Source organism: Chelonia mydas, chromosome 6 (genome assembly GCF_015237465.2).
Source record: "Chelonia mydas isolate rCheMyd1 chromosome 6, rCheMyd1.pri.v2, whole genome shotgun sequence".
Classification (NCBI taxonomy): Eukaryota; Metazoa; Chordata; order Testudines; family Cheloniidae; genus Chelonia; species Chelonia mydas.
The window spans coordinates 124,231,456-124,257,221 of record NC_051246.2 but is presented as its reverse complement, the minus strand read 5'-3'; the positions used below and the strand labels follow the sequence as shown (position 1 = coordinate 124,257,221).

The following is a 25,766-nucleotide window of genomic DNA, read 5'->3' as shown; positions in this document are numbered from 1 at the left end:
GGCTCCTCTCTGTTGTGATGCTCTCATTATTAATCATAGATTGGTTGGGTATGACTACACTGCAAAGAAAGACCCACAGCACAGAGTGTCAGAACCTGGGTTAAAAGAAAAGGAGGACTTGTGGCACCTTAGAGACTAACAAATTTATTTGAGCATAAGCTTTCGTGAGCTACAGCTCACTTCATCGGATGCATTCTGATGTAGCTCACGAAAGCTTATGCTCAAATAAATTTGTTAGTCTCTAAGGTGCCACAAGTCCTCCTTTTCTTTTTGCGGATACAGACTAACACGGCTGCTACTCTAGAACCTGGGTTATTTGTCTCTGGCTGACAGGCTAAGAATAGCATTGTAGATATTCAGGCTTGGGCTGGAGCCCAAGCTCTGAAACCCGGCAAGGGGGAGGGCCTCAGAGCCTGGGCTCCAACCCAAGTTGAAACGTCTACACTGCTGTTTTTAGCCCTGCAGCCCAAACCCCACGAATCCAGGTGAATTGACCTGGGCTCAAAGATTTGGTACCGTTCTTTGCAGTGTAGACATACTCTTTGAGTCCAAGAGATTAGTAGGATTCAAAAAGGAGTAGACATTTATATGGATGATGAGCCATCCAATTACATTAGATAGGATAACAACTATAAGGGATGTAAATGCTCATGCTTTGGTGCATAAGCTGACCACTTGCCTAAGGGAAGTAAGAAGAAACTTCCCCTATGGCCAAGGTGTTGCATAATTGCATTATGGGGATTTTATTTCACCTTTTTCAGAAACATCTGGTGCAGGCCACCAGAGAGGATGCAGAACTAGGGGGAGTATGGGTCTGATCCACTGTGGCAAGTTCTGTGGTCCTAAGTGTAGCTGTCTGAAAATTCCTGCTCCATCTAAAACTTTACCACTGCATCTTTTATGCAAGACAGATAATAGTCTGTGCAGAAATGAAGACAAATGGTAGCAACAGAATATATGTAGCCTCATACTACCTGTGTTTTCTGTCCTGCATGTAACTATGCCCTTGATGCCAGGAAAAAATAATTTTAGAGTGAAAAACTTAACGATTTTTTAAAAATTAGAAATCAAGTCCGTGCAACATTTTTTCCTAAGCGATTAGATCTGGATCGTGTGATCCCATCCTGCTTGAGGTGTTGTGTCTTTCCTGTTTCTGAGAAGGTAAAAGAAAGATCAGGCTATGATTCAGGTACTAGCAGCCAGTCATGAAATTGTTCTGGAAGCAAGCAGTACACACCATGATTAACTAATTAGCTTCACTGGGGATTCTGCTGCATCCCAGAACGTGAGGGGGGGAATAACCTGTTTAATTTTATTTTTTTTCAGTTCTCTCAGGCCAGACACACCACAGCCCTTTGAAACGATCTGTGTCCCTTACCCCACCCATGAATGTGCCAAACCAGCCTCTAGGACATGGATGGATGTCTCATGAGGATTTACGAGCTAGAGGACCCCAGTGCATCCCCTCCGATCACGCCCCCCTGTCTCCACAGAGCAGTGTAGCCTCTTCGGGAAGTGGTGGGAGTGAACATTTAGAAGATCAGCCTTCTGCTCGTAACACATTCCAGGAAGAAGGGAGTGGTATGAAAGGTGAGTGAAAATGAGACACCCTGCTGCCCCCGCCCCCCAGAAACAGGCTCTGCTCCAATTATATATGGTTCCCAATTTGAAAAGAAAAGATGGCAAGACAGGGATAGATAGAAGGAAAAGATATTCCCCTAACTTTCCGTAAGATGACAGCTTTTTTTCATTTTCATTGAGAATCCAGCCAGTGTATACTTAAGATACATTTATGTGCTCTTTGTACTAGTGAATATTAATGTTTTAATACCAGTATCTTTGCACAAAGCTTAATTTGAGTGGAGAAATAAACATTGCCTTGCAAAAGATTATTTTCATTTCAGCATTAGTTTCAGGCTAAGCAAATGAGTGCTACCCAGTACCATAGGGTTAGTGGAGCAAGTGGGCATTTCTCTACACAAAGTATGTTCTTCGATCTGTGCCGCCTTCATGGTGTATTACAAGATGCTCTGATGTGTCAATATGCCATCTGACCACAATTCACTTCACACCATCAGCTATTTTAAAAGCTAGGTTGTATCTCTATAATGTGCAGCCTTAAGTTCAGAATTGATCCTCTTGGGCAGGGTGGAGGGTTGTATTGTTTTGTTTTTTATTATTGTCTAAAGTAGCATAGTATAAGCTTAGCATGCCATGTGTGATTTACCATTGTGGAGTTTGGTGGAACAAGAATACCACCAGGTATTTGGAAAAGTTGTAGTTGAGAAAGAATATTTATTTGAATTGAATTTCTTCTGTGCGGTTTGGTTGAATTTTCCACTACGCCTGCATTTTTAACTGCTTTTTAGCAATAAAACTAACTATCCTTTGAGAGGATGCAGAATTCTAAGTAACCCATTAAGGCCCCTACCCAGCAATCAGATCTTCAGGGTGGACTTGACTGCAGGATCTGGGCCTCAAATGTCAAGGGGTTTTTTTTAAATTATTATTATATAGAATGTATTTTAAAATGATACTGTGTTTGAGAATGGCAATACTGTACTGAGGTTGACTGAATCCTGCAAACCAGATGCTTGGAAATGTCTCATGGACTCCGCAAAGATATCACCTACTGGCCCCATTTCAGTTTCACATTAGTTCTGACATGCACCTTTCTCTGTCACTGGCCTCCACACTCTAGTGTTGCTTTGGATTAGTGAGTTCTATTCCCTGTGCTGTGAACAGGGGCAAGTCACTTCCTGCCTCTGTTTCTCCCCCACCCTTTATCTGTCTTGTCTATTTACGTTATAAGCTTTTTGAGGCAGGGACTGTGTGTTAGGGCTTGTTTGCACAGGGAGATTTACTGGTATAGTTACACCAGTGCAACTCCCCATGTGGACACTCATATTCTGGAATAAGAATTACCCATATGGCTATGTTAGTAAATTTCCCCATGTAGACAAGCCCGATGCAATGCACACAGTGTCCAGCAAAATGGGATCCTAATCTCAGTTAGGACTACCAGTTCTTGTAATATAAACACTAAATAATAATCAAATACAGCATGTACTAAAGAGCCTGGAGAGATCAGTGCGGAGCAGCTAATCAGAATCAGCAGAGGAGTGTCCCTTCACTAATTCCTCTAGGAGCTGTGCTGCCATTAGCCAAGGACACTTGAGGAAAACACAGTGGTGTAGTACTTTTCCTTTGTCCGTATTGAATTTCATCCTGTTTATTTCAGACCATTTCCTTCAGTTTGTCGAGATCATTTTGAATTCTAAACCTGTCCTCCAAAGCGCTTGCAACCCCTTACAGCTTGGTATCATTTGCAAACTTTATAAGTGTGCTCTCTATGCCATTATCCAAATAATTTATGAAGATATTGAATAGAACCAGACCCATGACAGAGCCTGGTGGGACCCCACTCGTTATACCCTTCCAACTTGAGTGTGAACCATTGATAACTCTCTGAGTATGGTTTTCCAACCAGTTGTGCACCCACCTTATAGTAGGTTTGTGTAGGCTATATTTCCCTAGTTTGTTTATGAGACAGTCATGTGAGACAGTATCAAGAGTCTTACTTAAGTCAAGATAGCTCACATCTACTGCTTCCATCCTATCCACAAGGCTTGTTACCCTGTCAAAAAGGGATATTAGGTTGGTTTGACATGATTTGTTCTTGATAAATCCCTGTTGACTTTTCCTTCTAACCTTATTATCTTCGGGTGCTTACAAATCAATTGTTTGATTATTTGCTCCATAATATTTCCAGGTACCAAAGTTAAGTTACTGGTCTACAATTCCCTGGGTTGTTCTTATTCACCCTTTTATAGATAGGTACTATATTTGCCCTTTTCCTGGCCTCTGGGATCTCTCCCATCCTCCTCTCAAAGATAATCACTGATAGCTCAGAGATCTCTTCTGCCAGTTCCTTAAGTATTCTAGGATGTATTGTGTCAGCCCCTGCCAACTTGAAGACATCTAACTTGTCTAAATAATTCTTAACTTGTTCTTTCCCTATTTTAGTTACTTATATATGTATGTAGTATAAAGACAAAGGGGCAGAAATTGCTTAATCTTTCTCCACCCATCATCATCATCATCATCATCCTTGTTTTGCACCAACAATGTGCCCAGCATTGTCTGGTACACAAAAATAAAGAAATTCCCTGCTCCAAAGAGAAACAGGCTTAGGGAAAGGAAACTCATTTCCCCTCTCCTTTTTTCAAAGCAAACATTATTTACAAGACTGTTTGTCAGCAACTACAACCACTGGATTCCGCTGACCAAGCATAAATATGTACACTTTCAACTCCTTGCTTCTTTGCCTAGTTCTTCCAAGGTCCTCTCCTAGAACGATCTATGAGCAAAGTTGTTCTTGCATTCAGCCAGGATGTTCAGATTCCTTTGTTTCATGGCGATTGCTCAACAGAGTAAATGTACCCATTAGCTCTTTCCTTTCTTCAGCATGTTGCCTCTCAGCTTCCTCATCTACAACAGCAGGGCGATGGTGTTTTAAACATAGGCTTCTGGTTCTGCTATGCTCTTGAGCTGTTATGTGACACTAGAGCACATCATCAGGCTGCAGCGAAACATATACCAATAAAAAGAATAATATGGAGGACAGGCAAGCAGGACCGGAAGCTCTGTGTCTCGATATTTTATCCAGAATCTCACCAACCATACAGTGGGAGCTGCCAAAAATATTGCAATGGTTTGAGAGCTGCTGTTCAAAAGTTTTGTAACTTTCTGGCCTTTCAGATCTACCTATCCTGATGTTGGGGGTTCCATCTTTCATCATGACAGATTTCAGAGTAGAAGTGAGCTGTAGCTCACGAAAGCTTATGCTCAAATCAATTTGTTAGTCTCTAAGGTGCCACAAGTCCTCCTTATCTTTCATCATGTTAGTGCCAGGCAGTGGCTCCGGTGGTTGTCACTAGGAACTGGATATTTTGCATTATCTCCCAAGGTCCGTAGTCTCTGAGTTTTGTGTGCAGGTGGTCTCAGTGCAGGAAGGTATGATTGCCAGTTCTCCTGTGCACTCTAGACATGTTCTGAAATGGACATCAAAAAGAGAAGTCAAGATTCTGAGTTACAATGCTAGCATTTTGATCATATTTTTGGTGGAACTAAATATTGGGCTGGATCCTCAGCTGATGCAAACCAGCGTTCTCCATAGCCCATTATCCTCTCATCTAAACTATCAGATTATGCACTGCTACAATGTGTAACTGGGCTGGCAGCATGAAGTCTACACCCTAAGAATGAGAAAGAGTAAGTGGATTAGCATCAGCAACATACAACGAGATGCATTATTCATTCAGAAATGCAACTTGTGAATTTTCTATGTCTAGCGTTCCATTACCAGCCCAGTCCTGGAACCCAAACTCACATGGGTGCGCTTTGTTCACATAAGTAGCAGTTGAAGCTGGTGGAACTGTCCATGTGAGTAAGGGTCGCTTGCGTGCATACAGTGTCAGGAGTGGATCCCAGCACGTTGCAGAGGTGTCCATTTCGTATTCGAGTATGATAAAAATGATGCATAGTGAGTGGCTTTGAAATTGTGAAAAGACAGAGTTCTAAGATGCAGCTGCAAACCGTTGATTCAGCTGCAGCAGAAGTGCAGGTGAGAGTCGCTGATTTAGCCCCATAATTTAATATCTTCCACCCAGTTCCCTTACCTTTGCAGAAGACATTGCCTTGCAGCTAAAGGAAGGCGTGGTCTCTTCGGAAACTACATGCTGTGGGCCAAACTTTGCTTTTAGATATATTGGTGCAAATCCAGGGTCTCTCCTGAATTACTTTAGTTTATATCGTAGCATTATCTTACCTTTGCTGTAGCGGTCAGTGGAGTTTATACTGATGTATCTGAGGGTAGGTCTACCCTTACAATCTCTGCCAGCATATTTGTGGGTTTGTCTACACTGCAGTTAAACACCCGTGGCTCACTTGGGCTCATGGGTCTCAGGCTGCAGGGCTGATCAATAGTGGTGTAGATATTCGGGCTCAGGCTGGAGTACAGGCTCTGGGACCCTCCTGAGCATCTACATTACAATTAAACAGCCTCATAGCCCATGTAGACATACCCTATCTGTCTATTTTAGGGTTTTATACTGACGCCCATTTGAGTACCTTCTACATAAAATCAATAGCAAAAGTGAAGCCTCTCGTGGATTTTATGGAGTCTCTGGCACTTCTCCCTTTACAGGCTCTAAACTCTGCTTGGGGTTGGATTTGGGGAGCGGTTGAGGGGAGAGGCTGGCAAGGGTTTGAGAATAGTTGTGAGGTGTTCATAGCATGGTTCGCTAGGTCTGTTAGGGGTGCGATTATTTTGGTGGCATAACTATGGTGGCCAAACCCCTAGTGTAGATGCAGCTCTCCTGGCATAAGAGAACTTACGACTAGACTCGGGTACGCTCACCAAACCAGAATAAACTCTGCTGTCAGAAGCACTTTTTTGCCAGTGTAAGTGCACCTACATTAGAAGGGTTTTCCGGTATGATTATACCGGTATAGCTATATAGCATATTACCAGTATAGTACACCCACAGAGTGAAGACAAGGCCTGAGAGCAGAATTTGGCCCGTTAGCTCCAGACTTCTGTTCAAAATATAGAGGACGAATTTTCTGAATAACTGATTAGAAACACCTGGCATGAAAAAACACTCAGTTAACGCTGGGCGCAGTGTTTCAGAACTATCACACGGTGACTGAGTAATGAACTATTAGTAACGGGTGAGTCAAGAGTAACCCTGCATGTGTGCAGAATAGCTCAGCACTTGGCCGTGCGGCAGATCATTAGGGAGTAATAACTGTATCCTGCATGGTGATTTTCCAGGTACTGCCATTAAATGGTCTAAAAGAGCTCAACACCTTGTAATTTCCCCCCCTTTGCACCCTATTTTCCTTTCATGGGGCTAGAGTCTATCTGGCCCTTTTGCCGGTGCACAGTCGGGAGGGGGAGTAAGGAGCTTTCCTCTGCCCCCGGCCCAGCTCATAGAATTGCGGACTCTGCACTGAGGGGAACTTAAGGATTCTCCTGCCTAGTTCAAGAAAGCAGGGTGGAAGGCGTAATCATACCACCTAAGGTATAATCATACTGCCACCACTATGTGCCCCCCATTGGAGCTGGCTGGCCAGGTGCAGGGTGGGGGCGTATGCTGAGTCTGCGACAGGGATGTCACGGTTTGCATACACTCTATGCGCACAGGGGCGCTGAAGACCCCTGGTGCTCCCCTTGGGGTCGTGCGGCTCTGCACTGCAGCCCCTTATGATGGGCTCAGTGCTGTGAGCACCGTCTGGCCCTTCCCGCTCCAGTTTCCTCAAGGCTACACGTCGGACTTCCTGTGGAAGCATCACCAGTGAGAAGGGCCCCATCACAGGCAGAGGTGGGCCCCAGCTGGGTGAGCTGAAGTTCTGCCGACCATGAGGGTGGTTCTGACCTGAGGTTCAGTGCCATCTTTTATGGAGAATAATCGCGTACATCGAGCTGGCACCTTCGTCCTGACTCGTCCCAACATGCTTTACTGGCAGCGTATGCATATGTTGAGGACAGATGCCCACTGGGGACATGGGGACAGATGTGGCTCCTCCATCTAAAACAGGTGCTCATGCTGGGTTGGGTTACATCCATTTACACTAGAAACCAGAGGCTTGCTGTTGCTGTACTCTTCAGCTTGCCGTTGGGGTAAGGGTCTAACTGGAGCGTTTGTAAAACAGTTGCATGTCAGGGGTTTTTGGAATAGTGCTTACTTTAGACCTTCCGGCTTGGTGTGTACCTGGCTCCCATGTTTGCTTTGCAATTATCATTTTCTTCCTTCCCTCTCAAAATCTAGCATTTAAGTCATTTAATTTAAATGACCTGGGATGGTGACTGAGGCCAAGGAACTTGAGCTAAATACTGCTGATTGGGCTACTTGGCATTTCCTCTGTTTACTTTCGAATTGAGTTTGGGGTGAGACCTTCAGCAAACAGCTCCTCTGTGTGCAGGAGCCAAGGTCAAGCAGGAAGATGCTGGGACGCTCTCACTAAGACGTACTAACGCGCAGAACACAGGGTAAACGTCTCCATGTACCCAGACCTGGAGAAATAGCTGCACTGGTATGACTTGCTGAGGAAGGTGCTGTGAGATGGTTTTCCAATGGAGAGAGGGGGCGGGTTAGACATATTGGGCTAAACTGTCAAGTGAAGGAGCTTAGGTTGCTCTTCTGTCCATTGTGCTCCTAAATACTGTATTTGTATGGGCCTTGTCATGTCTTTATGCACAAAGTTATCCAGGGAGTGGGCCTCATTTAGGTAACTGCATTTGACGCTTCACCCCACTGACTCTTTCTGGAGTGTTAGGTGAACTGAGCGTCTCAGAACCATTTTGGTAAGAAACGTACTTCAAGGCTTTCCAACCCAGTGACAGCTGGCACTAGGTAACTTTCAGCCCTGGGAATCACGACTCAGAGTCTGAGATTGTGGGAACGTGCCCTTCTGACGCTGATGGAACTGGTTAAAGTTGAACTGTCTGCAGCTGTAACATGCCTTTGTAATTTACAACCCCCTGAGAAATATTTCCTGAAGGGCCTAGTGCACTCTAGCGAATAACCCAAGCAACCAGGGTAAGGAGGAGTGCTTTCCAACATGCTGCAGTCACTGCACAGCTGTTACTGCAGCCTCAGGGCGGTGGGAATCTCACCCCCTTTCCTTTGCCAAGGGGGAAACAGGCTGATGTCCCCACTCAGTTGCAGACCCACCAGTCCTGACCCTAATCCTCTCCCAGCCCATCACCAAGCTCTCTGTATGTGGCACGCCCATAGAATGGGTCTCTGCAGCACAGAGAGTTCTCCCATCCGGAGCAGGCTACCACCGTCCTGCCCCAGCAGCCGAAGCCGTCCCGAGTAGTTCCAGCAAGGAGAGGGCTTGCCCCGACCAGCATATAAGACTTGACGGTCTAGTGACACTGCAGCAATCAGAATGCCCTCTCTGCTCCAGTTCAGCCCAATGGGAGTTTTGCCATTGGTTTCAGTAAGCGAAGGATCAAAGCAGAAGTCCGTCCGGCTTCCAGGCTGCAGTGAGCTGAGCGTGTGCTGGGTTCTTTGTAGGGGGAGCGCTTAGTGTCTCAATTCAGGAATATACTGAACACCTCTGCAGAGGGAGATTTGTCCAGCCCTCCCTTCCGAAAGGAAGGTCATAGTGACATGGAGCCATTTGGATATGTGTCAGGGGTGGGAAATCTTGGAAGATGAGCTCACCCTGACCCTTGACAGGAATAGACTGCAAACAAGCCCCAAAGGTCTAAGTAGCCTCCTCACCCAGTGGCTTTTTACCTACCATTTCTATATGCATTTATTGCTTGATCTGGGAGCTAGTCAGTCGCCCATTATAACCATGCCATTTCTACGTGACTGGAAAAAAAGTACGGCAAAATAAGAAATCACCACAACTTTTTATGTTGTCAGAAATTCTGTAAAGAGGGTGTGTGTTGGAAATGTCCATAGTCTAAATGGAAACGTGATGCTAAAACAAAAATTCAGGTAGATTCAGGTTCTGATATTAGGCCCCAATTAAGCAACGCATTTAAGTGTATGCGTAGCCATAAGCACGTGCTTAAATTCATCCCTGCTTAGCAAAGTACTTAGGTGTATACCTAACAACAGTGGAACTTAAGCATGTGTTTAAGTGCTTTGCAGAACCAGGGCTGTAGGATGTTGTACAGCAGAATAGAACTGGGAAGAAAGCAAGTTTCAGGTAATATGATGGAGTTTGGATTTTATACTAAGCTACACTTCTGAATTTTGAATTTTTCCCCCTTTTCATCAATCTGTGTGTGTGTATGTGTGTGTGTGTGAGCGTGAGTGGTGGTGGAAGTAGTGTTTTGCTCATTTTCATTAAAACCCACTCACTAATTTCTCAGAGTCCAGAAAATATGGAAACGAAGGTCTTCCCTTTCCTGGGGGGTATTTGCAGTATTGTAGCTACTCTGATGTAACTGTACCACACAAGCCCCATGGAGAGGCACCCTGCACGCACATTAAATAGGGTTTCCATCCAGGCATTGATCTCTCATTGCGCAACAGTGGAGTTTTATGAGTTCTTAGGCCTCATTTAGGGCTTGGACAGCTATTTAAATATGTAGATTATGCCCATCCCCAGTGACCAAAGGGGTCTGGTCCGCTGAAGTTAATGGAAGCCCGTCCGTTGAGTTCAGGGAGTATCGGATCAAGCTCCAGTCGACCTCATGACTCTAAGGGCCAGCCTGACGGGTGGGTGACCACCCAAGAGGGTGCGGTGGCGAAGCAGGACTGGGGACTGGTGAGTCTGGGGGACAGGGCTGGGGCATGGAGAGTCTGGGGGCAGGGCTGTGTAATGGGCCCACTGGGACCCTGGGATACAGACCTTTTGGACAGGCAAGTCAAGGAAAAGGATTTTGTTCAGGAGCTAGTGATTCCTCGAGCAGGAGAGAGAAGCAAAGAAACTGGAGTTGGGGGGTGAGGAAGAAGAGCGGAGAAGGGCCACCCTGTGCCATGCAGGCGAGGGAAGGAGCAGAGGAAGAGGAGGGAAGCGTGGGCTGGGGGCAGACCCGCTGCATCTTTACACAGTGAGCCCAGAAGAGGCCCAAGGTGGCAGCAGCAGCAAGATAAAGGGGGCGTGAGAGTTGCGGGCAGCAGCGGTGCAGAGCAGCGCCCAGTGGATGGGCGCATGCCGCCATGGAGCTCAGTTCCCCCCGGGTACTGCCTTTTGCTTGCCCGCGGGGCTGGCTCTCTGCTCCCGCCAGCGCCATCAGAGTCTGGGCTCCCCCAGCCTCCAGGGTGTAGGGAAGGGGACTGTGGCCCCACAAAGCTCTGCAGTGGGGTGTGCTGCACTGCGGGAGCCCCTTCCCCATTCAGTGTGTCTGTGGGGCCATTATGGGGTTGGGGTATCGTGCTATCAGTGCTCTCCATCTCCACGCAGCTCTTCAGCCAGGGTCAAGCTGTGATGGGGGCGTGGAGGGGATCAAGTTGGCTGCCCAGGCCTGGCGGGCACTGGAGCGTTGAGGGAAGCATTAAGGGCAGGAGCCAAAATACAAGTTCGTCCAGGGCACCATTCTCCCTAAGGTCGGCCCTGAGTCTAATTATTTATTTGCCAAGTTTGCAACTCTGTAAGACCTGACTCTTGATCAGAAGGCCACGCCATTTCCTCTGTCTTGTCTCAGTGCGGTGAATACATTTCTGTCTAAGATGTAACACTATTTAAAAACAATAATGTGAATAGGGAATTAAGAAGAATCTTCAAAAGACAGTAAACTACTTCACCGTGGCTCATAAAGGGCAATCAGATCCAATAGGAAATGCCCCACATCAAGGGACTGATCCTGCCAATGAATATGCATCTGAAACACCATTGAAATCAGTGGGAACTTGGGACGTATATCCTTAGGCACATTCCAGCCTTCGTTGCTAACATCAAAGTGCAATAAAACTTTTGGAGCTATCAGTACAAGAGTCCTGTGGAAAACAAAAGGAATCCATTGCCTAATAAACTCCTCATGTTGTTGTTGATTTTATGTTATGTTGTTAAATAGTGTCATCAAATAACAGGGCGTTTTGTCGACTTGCCTTTGTGCTGCAGATGTTCCTGCCTGGCTGAAGAGTCTCCGCCTGCACAAGTATGCAGCTCTTTTCTCCCAGATGACATATGAAGAAATGATGGCACTTACTGAATGCCAGCTCGAGGCACAAGTATGTCTCAAATTAGCTATAAAACAGTTAGTCACGTACTTTTTCTAGTGTTGTCATGATTAAAAACGCTCTGTTTGTTCAGTTTGTTGATAGGTTTCCCTGAAAACTTTGCATCATTTGTGAACATTGCAAAAAAATGCCAAAAACACACTGGGGGAGAGGGGTGAGGGGCAAACGACACCTTGTATCCAAAAATGACTTGGCCAAAAGCTTGTCAGTGAAGTCATGGGGTGAAATCCTCATCTCATCAAAGTCAATGGGAGATGTGCACTGGCTTTCACCACTGAACTTTAAGGAGGACACTTTCAGAGGCACAAATGGCATTCAGACATCCAACACCCATTGAAAATCAACGGGAATTTGGTGACTGACTTATTTGTTCCTTTTAAAATCTCCTTAATAGATTGCTATCCATGTTATCCCTGGGATAAATAGATCTGATTAGCATCTTTATAAATCAAATGCTGCTGCCGTGTTGCAAATAGATTTGTTTTTCCTCTGAGCTATGATTCCAAAAGTTTGATGGAATGAATGATCTGGTAACACTTTCATTGCCGGAGAAGGATACTCTCCTCTTTTTGGGTTCAAGGCCTATATAGGTGCTCAGCTGATTTTTGACAGGGTCTTTTTTTTAACTTCCAATTTCTTCAGCCCCTTCTAAACTTTCCAGAGCCTTCACTGAGGCCGTGTCTACACTTACAAGCTGTGCCGCTGTAAGAGCGCTTGTTTAGCCGCGTTATGCTGATGGGAGAGAGTTCTCCCATCGACAGAATAAAACCAGCTCAACGAGCTGTGGTAGCTATGTCAGCAGAGAGCGTCTCCTGCTGACGCAGCGTTCTGCACACAAGTGCTTATGCCTGCAAAATTTATGTTGCTCAGGGGTGTGGATTTTTTTCACACTCCTGAGTGACAAAAGTTTTGCCTACGTAAGTGCTAGTGTAGACATGGCCTAAACACTGACTTGCACTGGAGGAAGGAAACTGGCAATGTCCGAGCCAAGCTTTCCTTAAAATGAAAGGGACCAGGCAGCTTTCTAAGGGCATGTCAATGGAGTTAATCCACCCCTCCGAGAGGCGGTAACTAGGTCAATGGAGGAATTCTTCCGCTGTCCTAGGTGTGTCTACACTGGACTTAGGGCTGCCCAACTATAGTGCTCGGGGCATGAAATTTTTTAAGTGTAGACTAATTTTGAAGTGTAGACCAGGCCTAAGCTTCTCACACCTCTCTTAGAGCCAGGGGGCCTGATTCACCACACTCTTACTCCAGTTTTATGTCAGGGTATGAGTGGAGATACACCAATGTGGAGCTGGGATAACACTGTTGAATTACCCCAGCATAAACTGGACTACCACGGTAGTGAATCAGGCTGGGTGCCGCTATTTCGGTTCCTAACTCTGAGGGTTTTTTGTTTTTTTTTTGAGGATTGCTTTTCTCAACGTTGCCACACCTTGTGCAAAATAGTTTAAAACTGTAGTGAGATCTGTACATTTAATGACACAAGTGGTCCCATTGGAATCAGTGGGCCTTCTCTTCGTGTCAGTGTATAGTACATTCTACTCTGCCAGAGTAAGGCTTGCCGAGTCAGCTCCCTAGAGAACTGTGAACAACTGCAAACAAACTGTGATCAAAGGCAGCAGGTGGCAGAGGGCAATTTTTTCAGTTTCGGCCAAGTGTTTGTTTGATTTGAATCACAGAAAACTGTGTGCTGGCACCGAGAGCTGTAGCTCTGCTCCCAGACCTGACACTGGATTTAAAAACATCTTTCTTAAGTCTCTGAGAAGACCTTTCGTCCCTTGTGAGCACTTATAAATATTGCCACTCCAAAGGAGGGTGCACAAGCCAGTGAGAAATCTATATCTTCAATGGGTTTCTAAGCTGTTTCCTTAGACCCTGTGCCTCTCTGATTATCCCTGAATTCAGAGGTTTCTTGAATTAACAGCAGCTCTTTTCACTTACGAAAGAAAGGATTTTTGTGCATCCTGCTGGCTGGTGGAGATGTGAATGTCACATTGTACTGTATCTTCACAGAATGTTACCAAAGGTGCAAGGCACAAAATAGTCATCAGTATCCAAAAGCTGAAAGAGAGGCAGAATCTTCTCAAGTCTTTAGAAAGGGTAAGTTATTTCTGCTTCTTTTTCAATTAAAATAATAGCCAGGAATTAATTCTCCGATAAAGTCCTTTTTGGTTATTGCTGGGTATTTCCCACAGAGTGCATCTTTTTCATTGAGCATTTTCTTCGTTGGGTTTGCCACATTTGGTTAAGTGTATCACAAACGCACTGCTGTACCAACCACTGCATTTTATCAGCAGGCTGCCCCACTGGCTTTTGTACCGAGGTGTAAGCTGCCTCCTGGTTCTCCCCCAGCTCCGGGAGGTTGTAACCTGCACCAGTCCTGTACCTAGCACAGCGTACATGCCCTGGCACTGCCTGGCCAGTTTGAGTTGTGGCCAGTGCTCCGCCCGTTCCTTGACCCTGCCTGCCCACTCTCGGTGGGTACGTCTACACAGCAGCAGGGAAGATGATTCCTAACTTGGGTGGACGTACACGTCCTAGGGCTGCTTGAGCTAGCACTCTAAAAACAATCGTGTGGCCACGGCAGCCAAGGCGGTGGCTCAGGCAAGCAACCCAAGTACCAACCCCCAAGTTATACACTCGGACAGCTAGCCTGAGCCACCGCCCATCCCACCACAGCCACACTGTCATTTTTAGTGTGCTGCGTCGAGCAGAGCTCGCATACGTATGTCTGCCCGAGCTGGGAGACCCCCTTCCAGATCCTGGGTAGATGCACCCTGTGTGAGACAGGGAGTGCCACTCCACGTCACCAGTGTTACTGGTACTTGCGCCCCTGACCCTGTGTGACACATGGAGGTGAAACCACATGATCACCTGCAGGTCCCTCTGCTGCTCTGTTCCCTCGCACACACCGTAGAGGAGAGAGCCCCTGTGAGCAGCGCTTTGGCATGCATGGGATTCAAGACCCCCCCGGGTGGGATCCCACAGCCCTGCCCTCCCCCTCTTTCTCAGCAGAACTGGTGTGGTTCCGGGCTGTCAGCAGGCCCTCACTGCAGAGGAGGAGCACGACCTGGCTGTCACAGTGAGCTTTCTAGGCTGGCTGGCTGACGACTCAGGAAAGCCGCACTGCATCCGTTCACATTCAGCAGGTTCTCTAGGCAGCCAGAGAGGTCAAACTTCTTTTTGTTCTTTGTAATGAAAGTTTAAATTCTGCTGAAACTGATGGAGCCATCGGAAAAGAACCAGCAATAGCACACCCACCAGTATCAACTCAGTCCAACACCTCGCTGTTTGTTGTTCCTCTGTTGTGTTATATCGCATCAATCTTTCTATGCACAGCTTCTGACTAGGAGCTGTTCAATAATTATGCTGCGCATTGCGATTTATTGGTGTTTTGGTTCACTCACCACTTTATTTTGCATGTTTAAACTATGGGATTTTATTTATGGAACTGTAGGAGTTAGTAAAGCTGTATTTCCCTCTGTACATTAATAACAATCATTACATCCAATAGACAGACGACTGGATTGAGTTTGCTTTTTGGATGTGTTTTCTAGGCAGTTTCACAGCCTTTCTTCCCCCTCCTCTTCATGAAGTTTGAAATACAGTATTGATTGACTGTCGTTACTACAGGAATGTAACCCAAGTTTGGCTGACACAATGAGCTACACAGGCTATCCAATAAGATGGGATAAATAGTAGTGTTTGCTCTTGACTGCCAGCGATATAGTGGGATTTGCCTGGACTCTGGGGCTGTGGTTCTGTGGATGGTTTGAGTGGGGCCCAGGAGTAAAAGCTGGCCGTGGGCTGTATTACTTAGGAGCATGTGTCTCTGTTTTTCTAGTTTTCCTTCCTTTATTTTAACTAACCAGGAGCATGTGTGTGACTTGATCTTCTGGGCAAGCACCTCCTGTGAACATTTCTTTCTTCCCGTAAAGGAGCTGCACCCGGCTAACACAATGGGTCCCCGACTAGCTGCACACCGACTCCATGTAATTCAGAGCGATGGAGCCGGGAGTGCAGGTGGTGAAGAGTGATGGGGAAAATAAACAATCACCCCACAGGTCAGGCTGGCTTGTGACACCACATGTGCTTTCTCTTAATGTATCTTTCATATGTTCATCCATCGCGCTTTCCCCAGGAGCTTGTCTGCTCTGGTTTTGTGTCGGAAGTGATGCCTCAAGAGTAGTTTGAGTGAGACCCAGTAGCCTGAGAAACGGGAGACGAGTCTGGCCCATATTAAGAGCAAGATGCAGTCCTTCCCGCCTTCCTCACTGGCGTTTCCCTGCGGGCGGGAGGGAGGATTGAACCCGAACTGCGGAAGGAGAACGGCTGTGACGCACACAAATATGCAGTCAGCCGGGATTAAGAAGCCAACATTTTTCATTCTGAACCACTGGAAGGAATACAAACGTTGGGAGGGTTTTAAGATCACGTTTGAAATATGGGGTGGAATTCTGGCCCCACTGACAAAATTCCCATTCACTTTAGCGTGGCCAGGATTTCACCCATGGAGGATTCCAGTGAAATATCTCCCTCTCCAATCACTCCTCATTCACAGAAATGACCCAAAGACCAGCTGTGTCTTCAAAGCACTGTGATTCTATAGGCGGGTTCCAGACTACAGTAATAAACTGCCCCGGCCACTTCAAAGCTGAGAAACCATATGTGGTGGTGGTAGTACTATTACCATGACTCCCAGGAGCCCTAGTCACGGACCAGGACCCCATTGTGCTAGGTGCTGTACAAACACAGAACAAAGAGGCAGTCCCTGCTCCACGGAGCTTACAGTCTAAGTGTAAGATGAGAGACACCTAGTGATAGAAACAGACGGGGAGGACAAGGAGACAATATGGGTCAGCATCACAGGAAGTGATCACAGGGCACCAGCAGCCTAACCACTGTCAAGCAAGCAGGGGTTTGAAGGAGAATGAAGAAGTGACTTTGTGGATGTTTACAGGGAGCTCCTGCCAGGGGGTGGGGCAGCATGGGAGAAAACAGGAAGGCGCTTGCTTGAAAATGTAACAAGTGGGTGATGGAGTCTGGCATTGTGGGAGGCAGGAATCAGCCTTTCAACAGTGAATGAGAGACGAGATCAGCTGGGGTTAGGCCATGCATGGCCTTGCAAGTGAGGACAAGTAGTTTATGTTTGATGTGGTAGAGAAGGGGGAGCCAGTGAAGGGGCGACATGGTCAAAACAACTGGGTAGGAAAATGATCTTAGCAGCATTTTGAATGGAGATGAGCACGGCAAGATTGCGTTTGTCAAGTCCAGAGAGAGCCATGTTGCAGCATTTGAGACACAAGTTGATAAGAGCCTGGACAAGGGTTTTAGGTATGTGGGTGGATAGCTGGGCCAGACATGGGCCAAGAAGGCAGTACTGAGAGCCAGAGCCAGGATAGGGTTAGGTTAGAGACTGAATTTTGTGCACGGTAGGCAGCACTGAAATGTCATGTGCTGTTCTCATGTGATTCCTGTGGAAATTGCAAGGTCTCTGCTTTCTTGAAGGGTGGGAATCTCACCAGATCAGCTGCTGTCATGGGATTTCACCCCTCTTGGGCTGCATCTGCAGTGGATCTGGACGCCATGCTCGCACTGGTTTTGGATCCCACCTGATTCATGGGGAGGGTTCAGATTTAGGAGTTCAAATCTGAACACACACACCTTAAAATGGGGAAGGGGGTTTGCAGGTGGCTTCAGACTTGAAGTTCTAGTTCTTGCCTGTTTCTGTTAAAACGGTTCTGTGAAAGACTCAGTTAATTAAATGGACCAACTTACTGAACGTGGATCACACAGTACAAGTAAGTCCTGGAGTAGGAACAATAGAAGAGGCTTCTGCGGGGGTTGTTTTTCTGGAAGCAATGTCCTAGTGTTGCCAGCTTTGCTGAGGCAGCATGGCTGAGCTCAGTGCAACTAGCGGCATATTGAGATTGCAGACATACCAGCTGCTAATCATTTTTGTTGTCTGGAATCTGCAGGACATCCTGGAAGGTGGCAACCTGCGCATCCCACTGCAGGAGCTACACCAAATGATCCTCACCCCAATCAAAGCCTACTGCTCCCAGAACTCAAACACAGACGAGCAGAGCCGGGACCTGGATTCCCACCACCTGCCTTCTCTGATCGGCTCGGACAGCCAAGGGTCTGACTGCAAGGACTCTGCCTCTGGGTGCATACAGCAGCACCACTTGCCTGGCTGCGAGGGCGAGTCTGGAGGGGCACCTTTGCCTGAAGGGGATCTCCCTGGGCAGTTCACAAGAGTCATGGGGAAAGGTCAGCTGCTCCAATTGTCATTATTCCTTCTATTAGGAGTAAATGGTTAAGAACAGCGTTTATTTCATAGCCGCTCTGGTCCCCATCCACCCTCCTTGTGTCCTGCTCATCATAATATTCTCAGGGCCCCATTGTGCTAGGTGCTGTATCAACACTTAGTAAGAAAACAGTCCCTGCCCCAAAGGGCCTGCAGTCTAATTAGGGAAGATGGACAGAGGTGAAATGATGTACTCAGGGTGACACAGCAGAGACAGGACTGCACCCAGCTCTCCGGAGTCCCATTGTACCATGCTGCCATCATTCACACGTGCTCAAGCGCTGTTCATGGCTAGTGCTGGCGAAAAGGGAAGGTTAGGAGGAGATGAGGACGTAGCCTTACTCTCTCCCCCAGCCAGTAGAGCTGGCTGGCTATAGAGGCAGGTGAGCTCACTGCCCCGCATTGTAGCAGGGGGGCCCTTCCTTCTCCTATGTGCTGAGGAGCTCCAGAAGGCATCATGCCTGTCTGAGTCTCCAAGCCTCCTTGGCCTACTGCACTGCTTCCAATGTTAGAGGGTACATCTGCACTGCACACTAAGCCTGGGCTCTGACTCCGGTTTGAGCCCAAGTCCCCTTTCTGGCCGCACAGATCAGTCTGACTCGGGTCAGCAAGCCCTCAGGACCCTGCAAGTGGGGTGGGTCAGAGTCCAAGTCCCACTGCAACTCACATTTTGCAACGCGGATGCAGGTCAGGCTGCAGACATGAGTCAGAGTGGTGCAGTATGGACATGTTACCACGGCTCTGAGACCAGGTCCAGCAAGTGCAAATCCTGGTTTACAAGACAGCGTGGATGTTCAAGCAGGAGCTTGGAACCATTGAGTCCACAAGCGCGGATCCCACAGACCCAGGCTCACTGTGCAGTGTAGACATAACTAGGCAGGCCCTAGCAAGTACAGCTGAGCCCTATACAAATAGGCATGTTGGAAGCTTGAATCAGAATGAGCCTTTAGTGTTTGACTATGCACCATTATTTTTTAAAGCCTGTGGAAAGATCTTCCTCTTTGTGGTGCATGATCCTAGAATCGAGTGGCTGCTCTGGGGTTACCTTCGGTCTGGCTACTTGCTTTCATTGCCAGCGCTGGTCCCCTGCTGCTCACTGGTCCCATGTCCTCCTGTGGAGTTTTTTATAGCCCTGACTTGCAGTACGAGGGAGTGCACGTACAGAGCAGTTGCTTCCTTTCGATCCGTGATCATGTGACACGGATAGAGAGAGAGTGCCTGGGACTGGCATTTGTGTAATGTGAAAGTTGGGGGAGGGTTGGGCTTTTTAAAACACTTTCTTTGGTGGCTTGGGCCCTGACTGTACATGCTTAAGTGCTTTGCTGAACTGGGGCCTTAAAGCAGATTGCCCAAGCAGTCTCCGCTCCTGTAATGGTGCTGCCCATGGTCTCTGCGTGTCCCTGCCTCACCGCTGTCACTGCACTGTGAAATACAGGGGAAACAATCATACCCAGCAAAACCCTTTGATGCTGGTGTAAATGGCTTCATTGACTTCAATAGCATTTTGCCCATTTATACCAGCAAGGAATTTGTCCTGCTGTGGTCAGTATAAAACAAAACAAGTTTCTTGAACTGAGGAATGATTTAAAAGAATATCTACGAGGGATGGGGGAGTCCATTCAGCCTCATTTTTGAATCATGCAAACCTCTCTAAATCGTTCCTAAACTAGCTTTTCTGTAATAAAAATGGTGGATATAGAGCATGTGACGGGGTGCCCTTCACACACTTTTGGGAGGACCTGCATAACTTACTCAGAGCTTTACCGCTCCTGGGTAATTCAGACTGCCCACTCCCAGCACTGCGAGTGGGGACTGTTTTGTGTAGCAGCTTGCTGTGTGGAGAATGGAGCAGTTTGGTAACGGGGGGGAGGGAGGCTATTCAAAAAAAAAAAAAAAAAAAAAAAGGTCAGACTTCCATGGAGAAATGTCAGCCCCGATCCAGTTCCAGCACTTTCTGTTTAAAATGTGTGAATAGACATGAAATACAAATTACCTAGAAACTTCAAAGGGCAGAACATTGAGCCCGGTGTGTAATTTCACACTGATTGGCCACCTACTTTGAGAAAAATGTTTTTTTGTGCCGCATTTTAAGCCCATATCAGACCTCACTGCTAACTCTGGTGCCATGACCAGCACCTCCATCATGCGTGAAGTTGAGTGGTATGGAGATTTATCAGTCGAAGTTGGGGAAACGGCATTGTTAGCAGGCACACTCCCAGGCCTTCTCTGAAAACTGGAGATATTTACTGCTCACCATGAGGGTTAAAATTGATGGAAGCCATAATGTAGAGAAGGCTCCTGTGACCAGTTGTTTTGATGATGCTTGCTTTCCAGCGGGTTTAACTAAGATGGCAGTTCTGGCTGTAGAATTCTGCAGCTCCTACGGACTTTAACACCAGTTCAGTTGAGCCAGGGTTAGAATGGGTGGGAGTGTTCGGGTAAATTCCCCCAATGCAGACACTGTCTTATTCTGTAAGTTAATTTGCACACACTTTTGTGGTATTATTTCAAAAATTTGCTATCAGTCAAATCAGTGGGAATTTTGCCATTGACTTCAGTGAGACCAGATTTTGACCCTGGAAGCAATAGATTTTAACACCACACTCTTTGTGTGACAGTGTCTTTCACATGTGAGAATAGGATAAGATGGGGGAACCAGATTCTACTCTGTTACTGTTGATTTGCACATGTATAACTCTAATGGAGTTACTCTGGATTTACAGCAATGTAACTGAGAGCAAAATCTGGCCCTAAATATAGACTGGCATGGCTGGAATTGTAAAAGGGAGTCTTTCTACACAAGTGCTCCATTGATAACTCATTTCAGACAATTGCAATGGAAGTCTAAGACCATTCTTAAAAACAACACATTGATGTCAGTCCCATTTCCTGGTCACCATGTGTTTTGCTAGCTATCCTTTTTTTGTTTGTTTATTTGCAGTATGTACACAACTTTTAGTTTCCAGACCTGATGAAGAGAATATAAGTTCCTATTTACAGCTCATAGACAAATGTCTAATTCATGAGGTGAGTTGTGTCAGATCTTATAAAACTGTTGTTCTCATTGCTTAGAAACTGTTTCCAAAGTTTCTGTTTATGTAAACGTTTTGGTTTCTAACACAAATATTTTTGGGAGTATTAATAGTAATTCTGACTGTGGCAGACTGTAAATGCAATGTGGTGCACAGAAGTGTAGGTCACTATGTCCCTGTACAACATCAAAGAACTGGAATTGAGAAATTCATCATGCTTGTGACATTATGATCAACAGCTGGATGACAGAAAAACCCAGGATAAATGTGCATGGGGTTTCAAGCAGAGAGACTAAACTATCATTCAGCATTTCCAGTTTCTGTTTTGTAGCAAACATTTTGTGATTTGGCACCTACCATTCTGTGTGCCTCTTCATGAGAGCTGCTTGTGCATGGATTTTTATTTTGAACTGTAACTTTCTCTAAAAGGTACATTACCACGTGTCCTTCAGGGTGACTGAAACATATTTTGAGCTCCATATGCCATAGATCTGAGGCACAAGCCACCCTGCTGTGTATATTTATCCCCTATGTGTACCAAGTTCCTGTTGCACTTGTTACTCCTGGGAAAATTCGGTGCCAAAAAATTAAAAATTCTGCGCACAATATTTTAAAATTCTGCATATTTTGTATGTCAAAATAACACAATATAATCACACCAGTTTCAGTTATTTTGGTAATTTATTTCAAATACCTGTCACCGAGTATGTCTGTAACAATACAGACTGGGGAAAAAAAAGATTCAGGAAATGTTTTTTTGACAAATAGATTCCTTACTAAGCATATGAATAGAGAACGCTGAGTAATTCATCTAAACTACAGTACAAAACTGTGTTTCCTGCACTCCTCAGAAGCAGTGAAAAGGCTTTGGGGGATTCAGGGGTAACAGAGGAGCTGAGGGAGAGGGAAGGAGCCTGGAGTGAACCTGGAGGGTTATTGGGTGTGGGTGGGTGAAGTATGGGACAGGTTTGGGGAGGGAGAGGGATTGTTAGGGAGTTGGGGAGCCTCCCCCATGCAGACCCTGGCTGACCCCTAACCTCTCCCATTCAGTCAAGCACATCTGCTCTTATCCCCGTGTGTCCTTGCAGCCCTCCTCCCCCATCCACATGGGCCCTGCACCCCCCTACCCTCTGTCCCCATGTGGCCCTTCAGCCCACCTCCCATTCAGCCTCTGGCTCAGTGCTGTCACCCCACTGATCCTGCATCCAAGTCTGTCCCCCACTAGCTCTTCTGAACCCCAATCTGTGATCCCCCCAGCAGCCCCACTCTGTCTGTCCAGTGCCTCCTCACCTGACCCCACTGTGAGGAAAGCAGCCTCTCTGGCTGACTGCCCTCTCTTCTGGCGCCATAGCAGCCTCTGGTGGGCGAAAGATGTAACTGTAATGCCTCTCCAGCAGAATCTATATTCTGTGGAGAAAAAAAATCTGCGAGGGACATTAATTCTTCATGCGTGCAGTAGTGTGGAATTCCCCCAGGAGTAACTTGTGTACATATGTGCTGCACCTGATCTTACAAGATGCATGGCATTATTTGGCCATGCATCTGAAATCTGGATGGATCTCTGAATATTTTCCAGTGTCAAAAGATCTACAGTTTAGTCTTTACTGTCTTTACATGGTCACTTGTGTATAAAAGTGGAGTCTAGAATCACTAAGAAATCTGTACTATCCTACAGGAAAAGGAGTGGCAGCATTTTGGCAAAAGTACGTTGACTGCTGTAAACACAGGTATATACAGTGTGCTAAGTGAAAAAAGGGTTAAATTACAGAGTTCTGAATCCTCCATGTGAGACGCTATTGCCTAAATAATAGAGCTCTCATCTGGTTCTTGGGCATTTCCCATCCTCACAAAAGCTCTGATTCAGGAAAGCACTAAGTATGTGCTAGGGTAATTAACCATTGGAACAATTTATCAAGGGCCATGGTGGAGTCTCCATCACTGGTAAATTTTAAATTAAGATTGGGTTTTTTAAAAAGATATTCTCTAGTTCAAAAGGAATTATTCTGAAGAAGTTCTGTGACCTGTGATATACTAGAGGTCAGACAAGATGATCACAATGGTCTGTTGTGGCCTGGAATCTCTGAAGGGTTTTCCTGAATCTGGGACAAAGACAGAGATTTCCAGCTCTGAAGGGAAGTCACTGACATTCAGGGTTTAAAAAAACAAACACTGTGCTCCCAGAATGCTTCTGTCCACAATAGTAACAAGTTTGCCAAGAGTTTTTCAGTGAATGGTAGTGAACTGTCAGCATACATTGTCAACGTACAGTTTGCCACTTGAAATATACAGCAGCTGCGTTAGGAAATTTCATTTTACTATGAAGTGAGTGGTTAGTTTGCTTTCTCACCTCAGCAATGGTTCTGTCTGAGCCAGGCACATAGTTTAAATATAATCAAAGCTTCTAATATGTGAGTGTACAAAGAACTCTTCCACCTGAGTCCAAGTTCCCGGAGATCCCATGAAAAGCTCCTTTCACTCTAATTCTTCATGTATTTCCAGACATAGCAAGATTTTTTTCCCCTTGATTGCTCCATGATGAGTCTTGAAGTCAATGCAGCATTACGAACTGCATCCATCCTAGCCTAGTCTCTCCCCCTGTCTTCTTTATATTTCTGACATTAACCCATGTTAATGAAAAGTGATTCTGGCTTGGCACATCCCAGCTGTATAGGACAACTGTACAGGGTGCAACTCCAAACTCATTTTCTGGGTGGTGTAACCAGATGCACTGCTCTGGCTGCAATGGTATAAAGGAAGTGCTTGTTGGTATTCTCAAGAAATGCCTTAAGTGGAACAACATTTCCTTCCAGGCAAAGCAGGGGCAGGAGGGAATAGATTCTCCATGCTCTGTGAAGCCCCAGATTTTCCCTTGCATATTATACATAAAATGTAAATGAAGAGTTTGTGAAAGGTGCAGGATTGAGTGGCAGAGAAACCACAGACCTCTCTTTACCCTCTGACCACACCCAGCAGAGGCAGTGTTGTGCACAATTCCCCACACCACCCAGCCAGTGTGGCTAAACCTTCCCCTGGAAAGACCACCTTTTATGGGGGAGAGGATAGTTCATTCTCCATCTCCATTCAGCTCTTGGGGGGTTGAGACTGCCCATGAGGTGCCGATGACTGCCAGCTGTCACAGCGGTGGGTTTTTTGGTGGACACTGGTCCCCTGGGAGCTAGGGAGAGAGCATCAAACTCATGGCACGTTTGCTACTTCACAGCCATCAGATGAGGGACAGTTTTCAGTCACAAAGCTTGATTCCAGCTGGAGACCTTGAGAGGAAAGGGACAGTTCCCTTCCCCCCCATACTTCAGACACATACCTTCTTCTTCGAGTGCTTGCACATGTCCATTCCAATGTAGGTGCATGCTCCAAGCACAGCCGCTGGAATATTTTCCCCTAGCGGTATCTGTTAGGTCAGCTCCAATGCCCTCTGGTACTGCGCACTCATAGCTCTGGTATAAAAGGCCCTGTCGAGCCTGCTCTCCTTCATTTCCTCCTTACCGCCCGTTACAGCGGCTGGAACTCCTCATCGCTTCTGCGATCGTTCTCTTAGTGGTTCTTCTTTGAGGGATTGCTCATGTGTATTCCACAATAGGTGTGCGTGCTCGCCACGTGCACCGGTGGCAGAAGTTTTTCCCCTAGCAGTACCCATGGGGGGGAGCACCCCCTGCAACCTCTGGAGTGGCGCCTGCCTGGCGCGGTATAAGGGGAGATGCACGCTCCCCCCACCCTCAGTTCCTTCTTGCCGCCAGTGAAGGTGCATCGGAACTGCTCTGCTCCAGCTTTGCTGTAGCTTGTCCCCAGAACTGTTCGTTCGTTCAGTGTTAGTACCTGTAGTTAGTTTAGTTAGTCAATGAGCCCGGGCGGGGGCGTGCCCCGGCGTTTAGGTCGTGCGGCTCTTGTAGGCATTCTGTGCCAAGAAGTGACCCACAAGCAGACTGTTTGGGAGAAACCCATGTCAGCGAAAGGTGCAAGATTTGCAAGTTGTTTAAGCCTCGCCTCAGACCAAAAGAGTCAGGGACATTAGGCTCCGGACCATCCTGATGGAGTCGGCGCTGACCCTGACCCTGGCACGCCGCTCCGAACCAGTACCCGGCACCTCAGCGCTGGTACGTGGCGACCCTCCGGTGCCATCAACCAGTCGGCACTGGTCCCCATCTGTGGGGCACGCCAAGGGGGCCAGAAAGACTCCCTCTTCACAGTGGCATCGAGGGAAGTCTGGGACAGCGGCTAGTCCCATGTCGGGCAGTCCTCAATTCCCACCGGGCCTCAGGCCTCTGACTCACGTTGAGAGGAATAGCCTGGCCCCATCGGAACAGGCTTCTCCGGATGACCGGATGCCGTCCACGCTTGAAGCCCTCCAGGCAGCCCGGGATGTTATGTCCATGCTGGTGCTGGGAGCGCCGCCAATGTCGGCCCCACGCTCCAGAGGCAAGCCACCGCTGGGATCTCCCCAGTCGCCTCCGGCCCGGTACCGGTCTCAGTTGAGGGAACGTTCCCGACGCCATTCACCGCCCAGTGACCGTTCAGGGAAGAGTCCATGTGGATCGCCCTCGACGCTGACCAGACTGTCCGGCTGGGTTCCGGCCGGCCGGGACTCTCGGCAACGTTCGTCCTCAAGGAACAAAGGGTACCGCAGTCGGTCATGGCACGTTGTCAATGCCATTCCTGCTCGGACTCCCACTCCAAATCTCCGCCAAG

General features: G+C 47.0%; 1 protein-coding gene across 8 annotated transcripts in view; it reads left to right on the top strand.

Annotated features, from left to right (window-relative positions):
• Positions 1-25,766, top strand: part of SAMD4A (sterile alpha motif domain containing 4A) — a 215,115-nt gene that overhangs the window by 161,750 nt on the left and 27,599 nt on the right. For 5 of the 8 annotated variants that reach the window (XM_043548839.1, XM_043548838.1, XM_037901262.2 and 2 more), the window contains 5 exons: positions 1,327-1,590; positions 11,596-11,705; positions 13,734-13,820; positions 17,699-17,993; positions 20,972-21,057. In XM_043548839.1, the coding sequence (XP_043404774.1) occupies positions 1,327-1,590; positions 11,596-11,705; positions 13,734-13,820; positions 17,699-17,993; positions 20,972-21,057 (842 nt within the window). The remainder of the gene's footprint in view (positions 1-1,326; positions 1,591-11,595; positions 11,706-13,733; positions 13,821-17,698; positions 17,994-20,971; positions 21,058-25,766) is intronic. The other 3 variants (XM_043548842.1, XM_043548844.1, XM_043548843.1) reach the window with 1 other exon arrangement.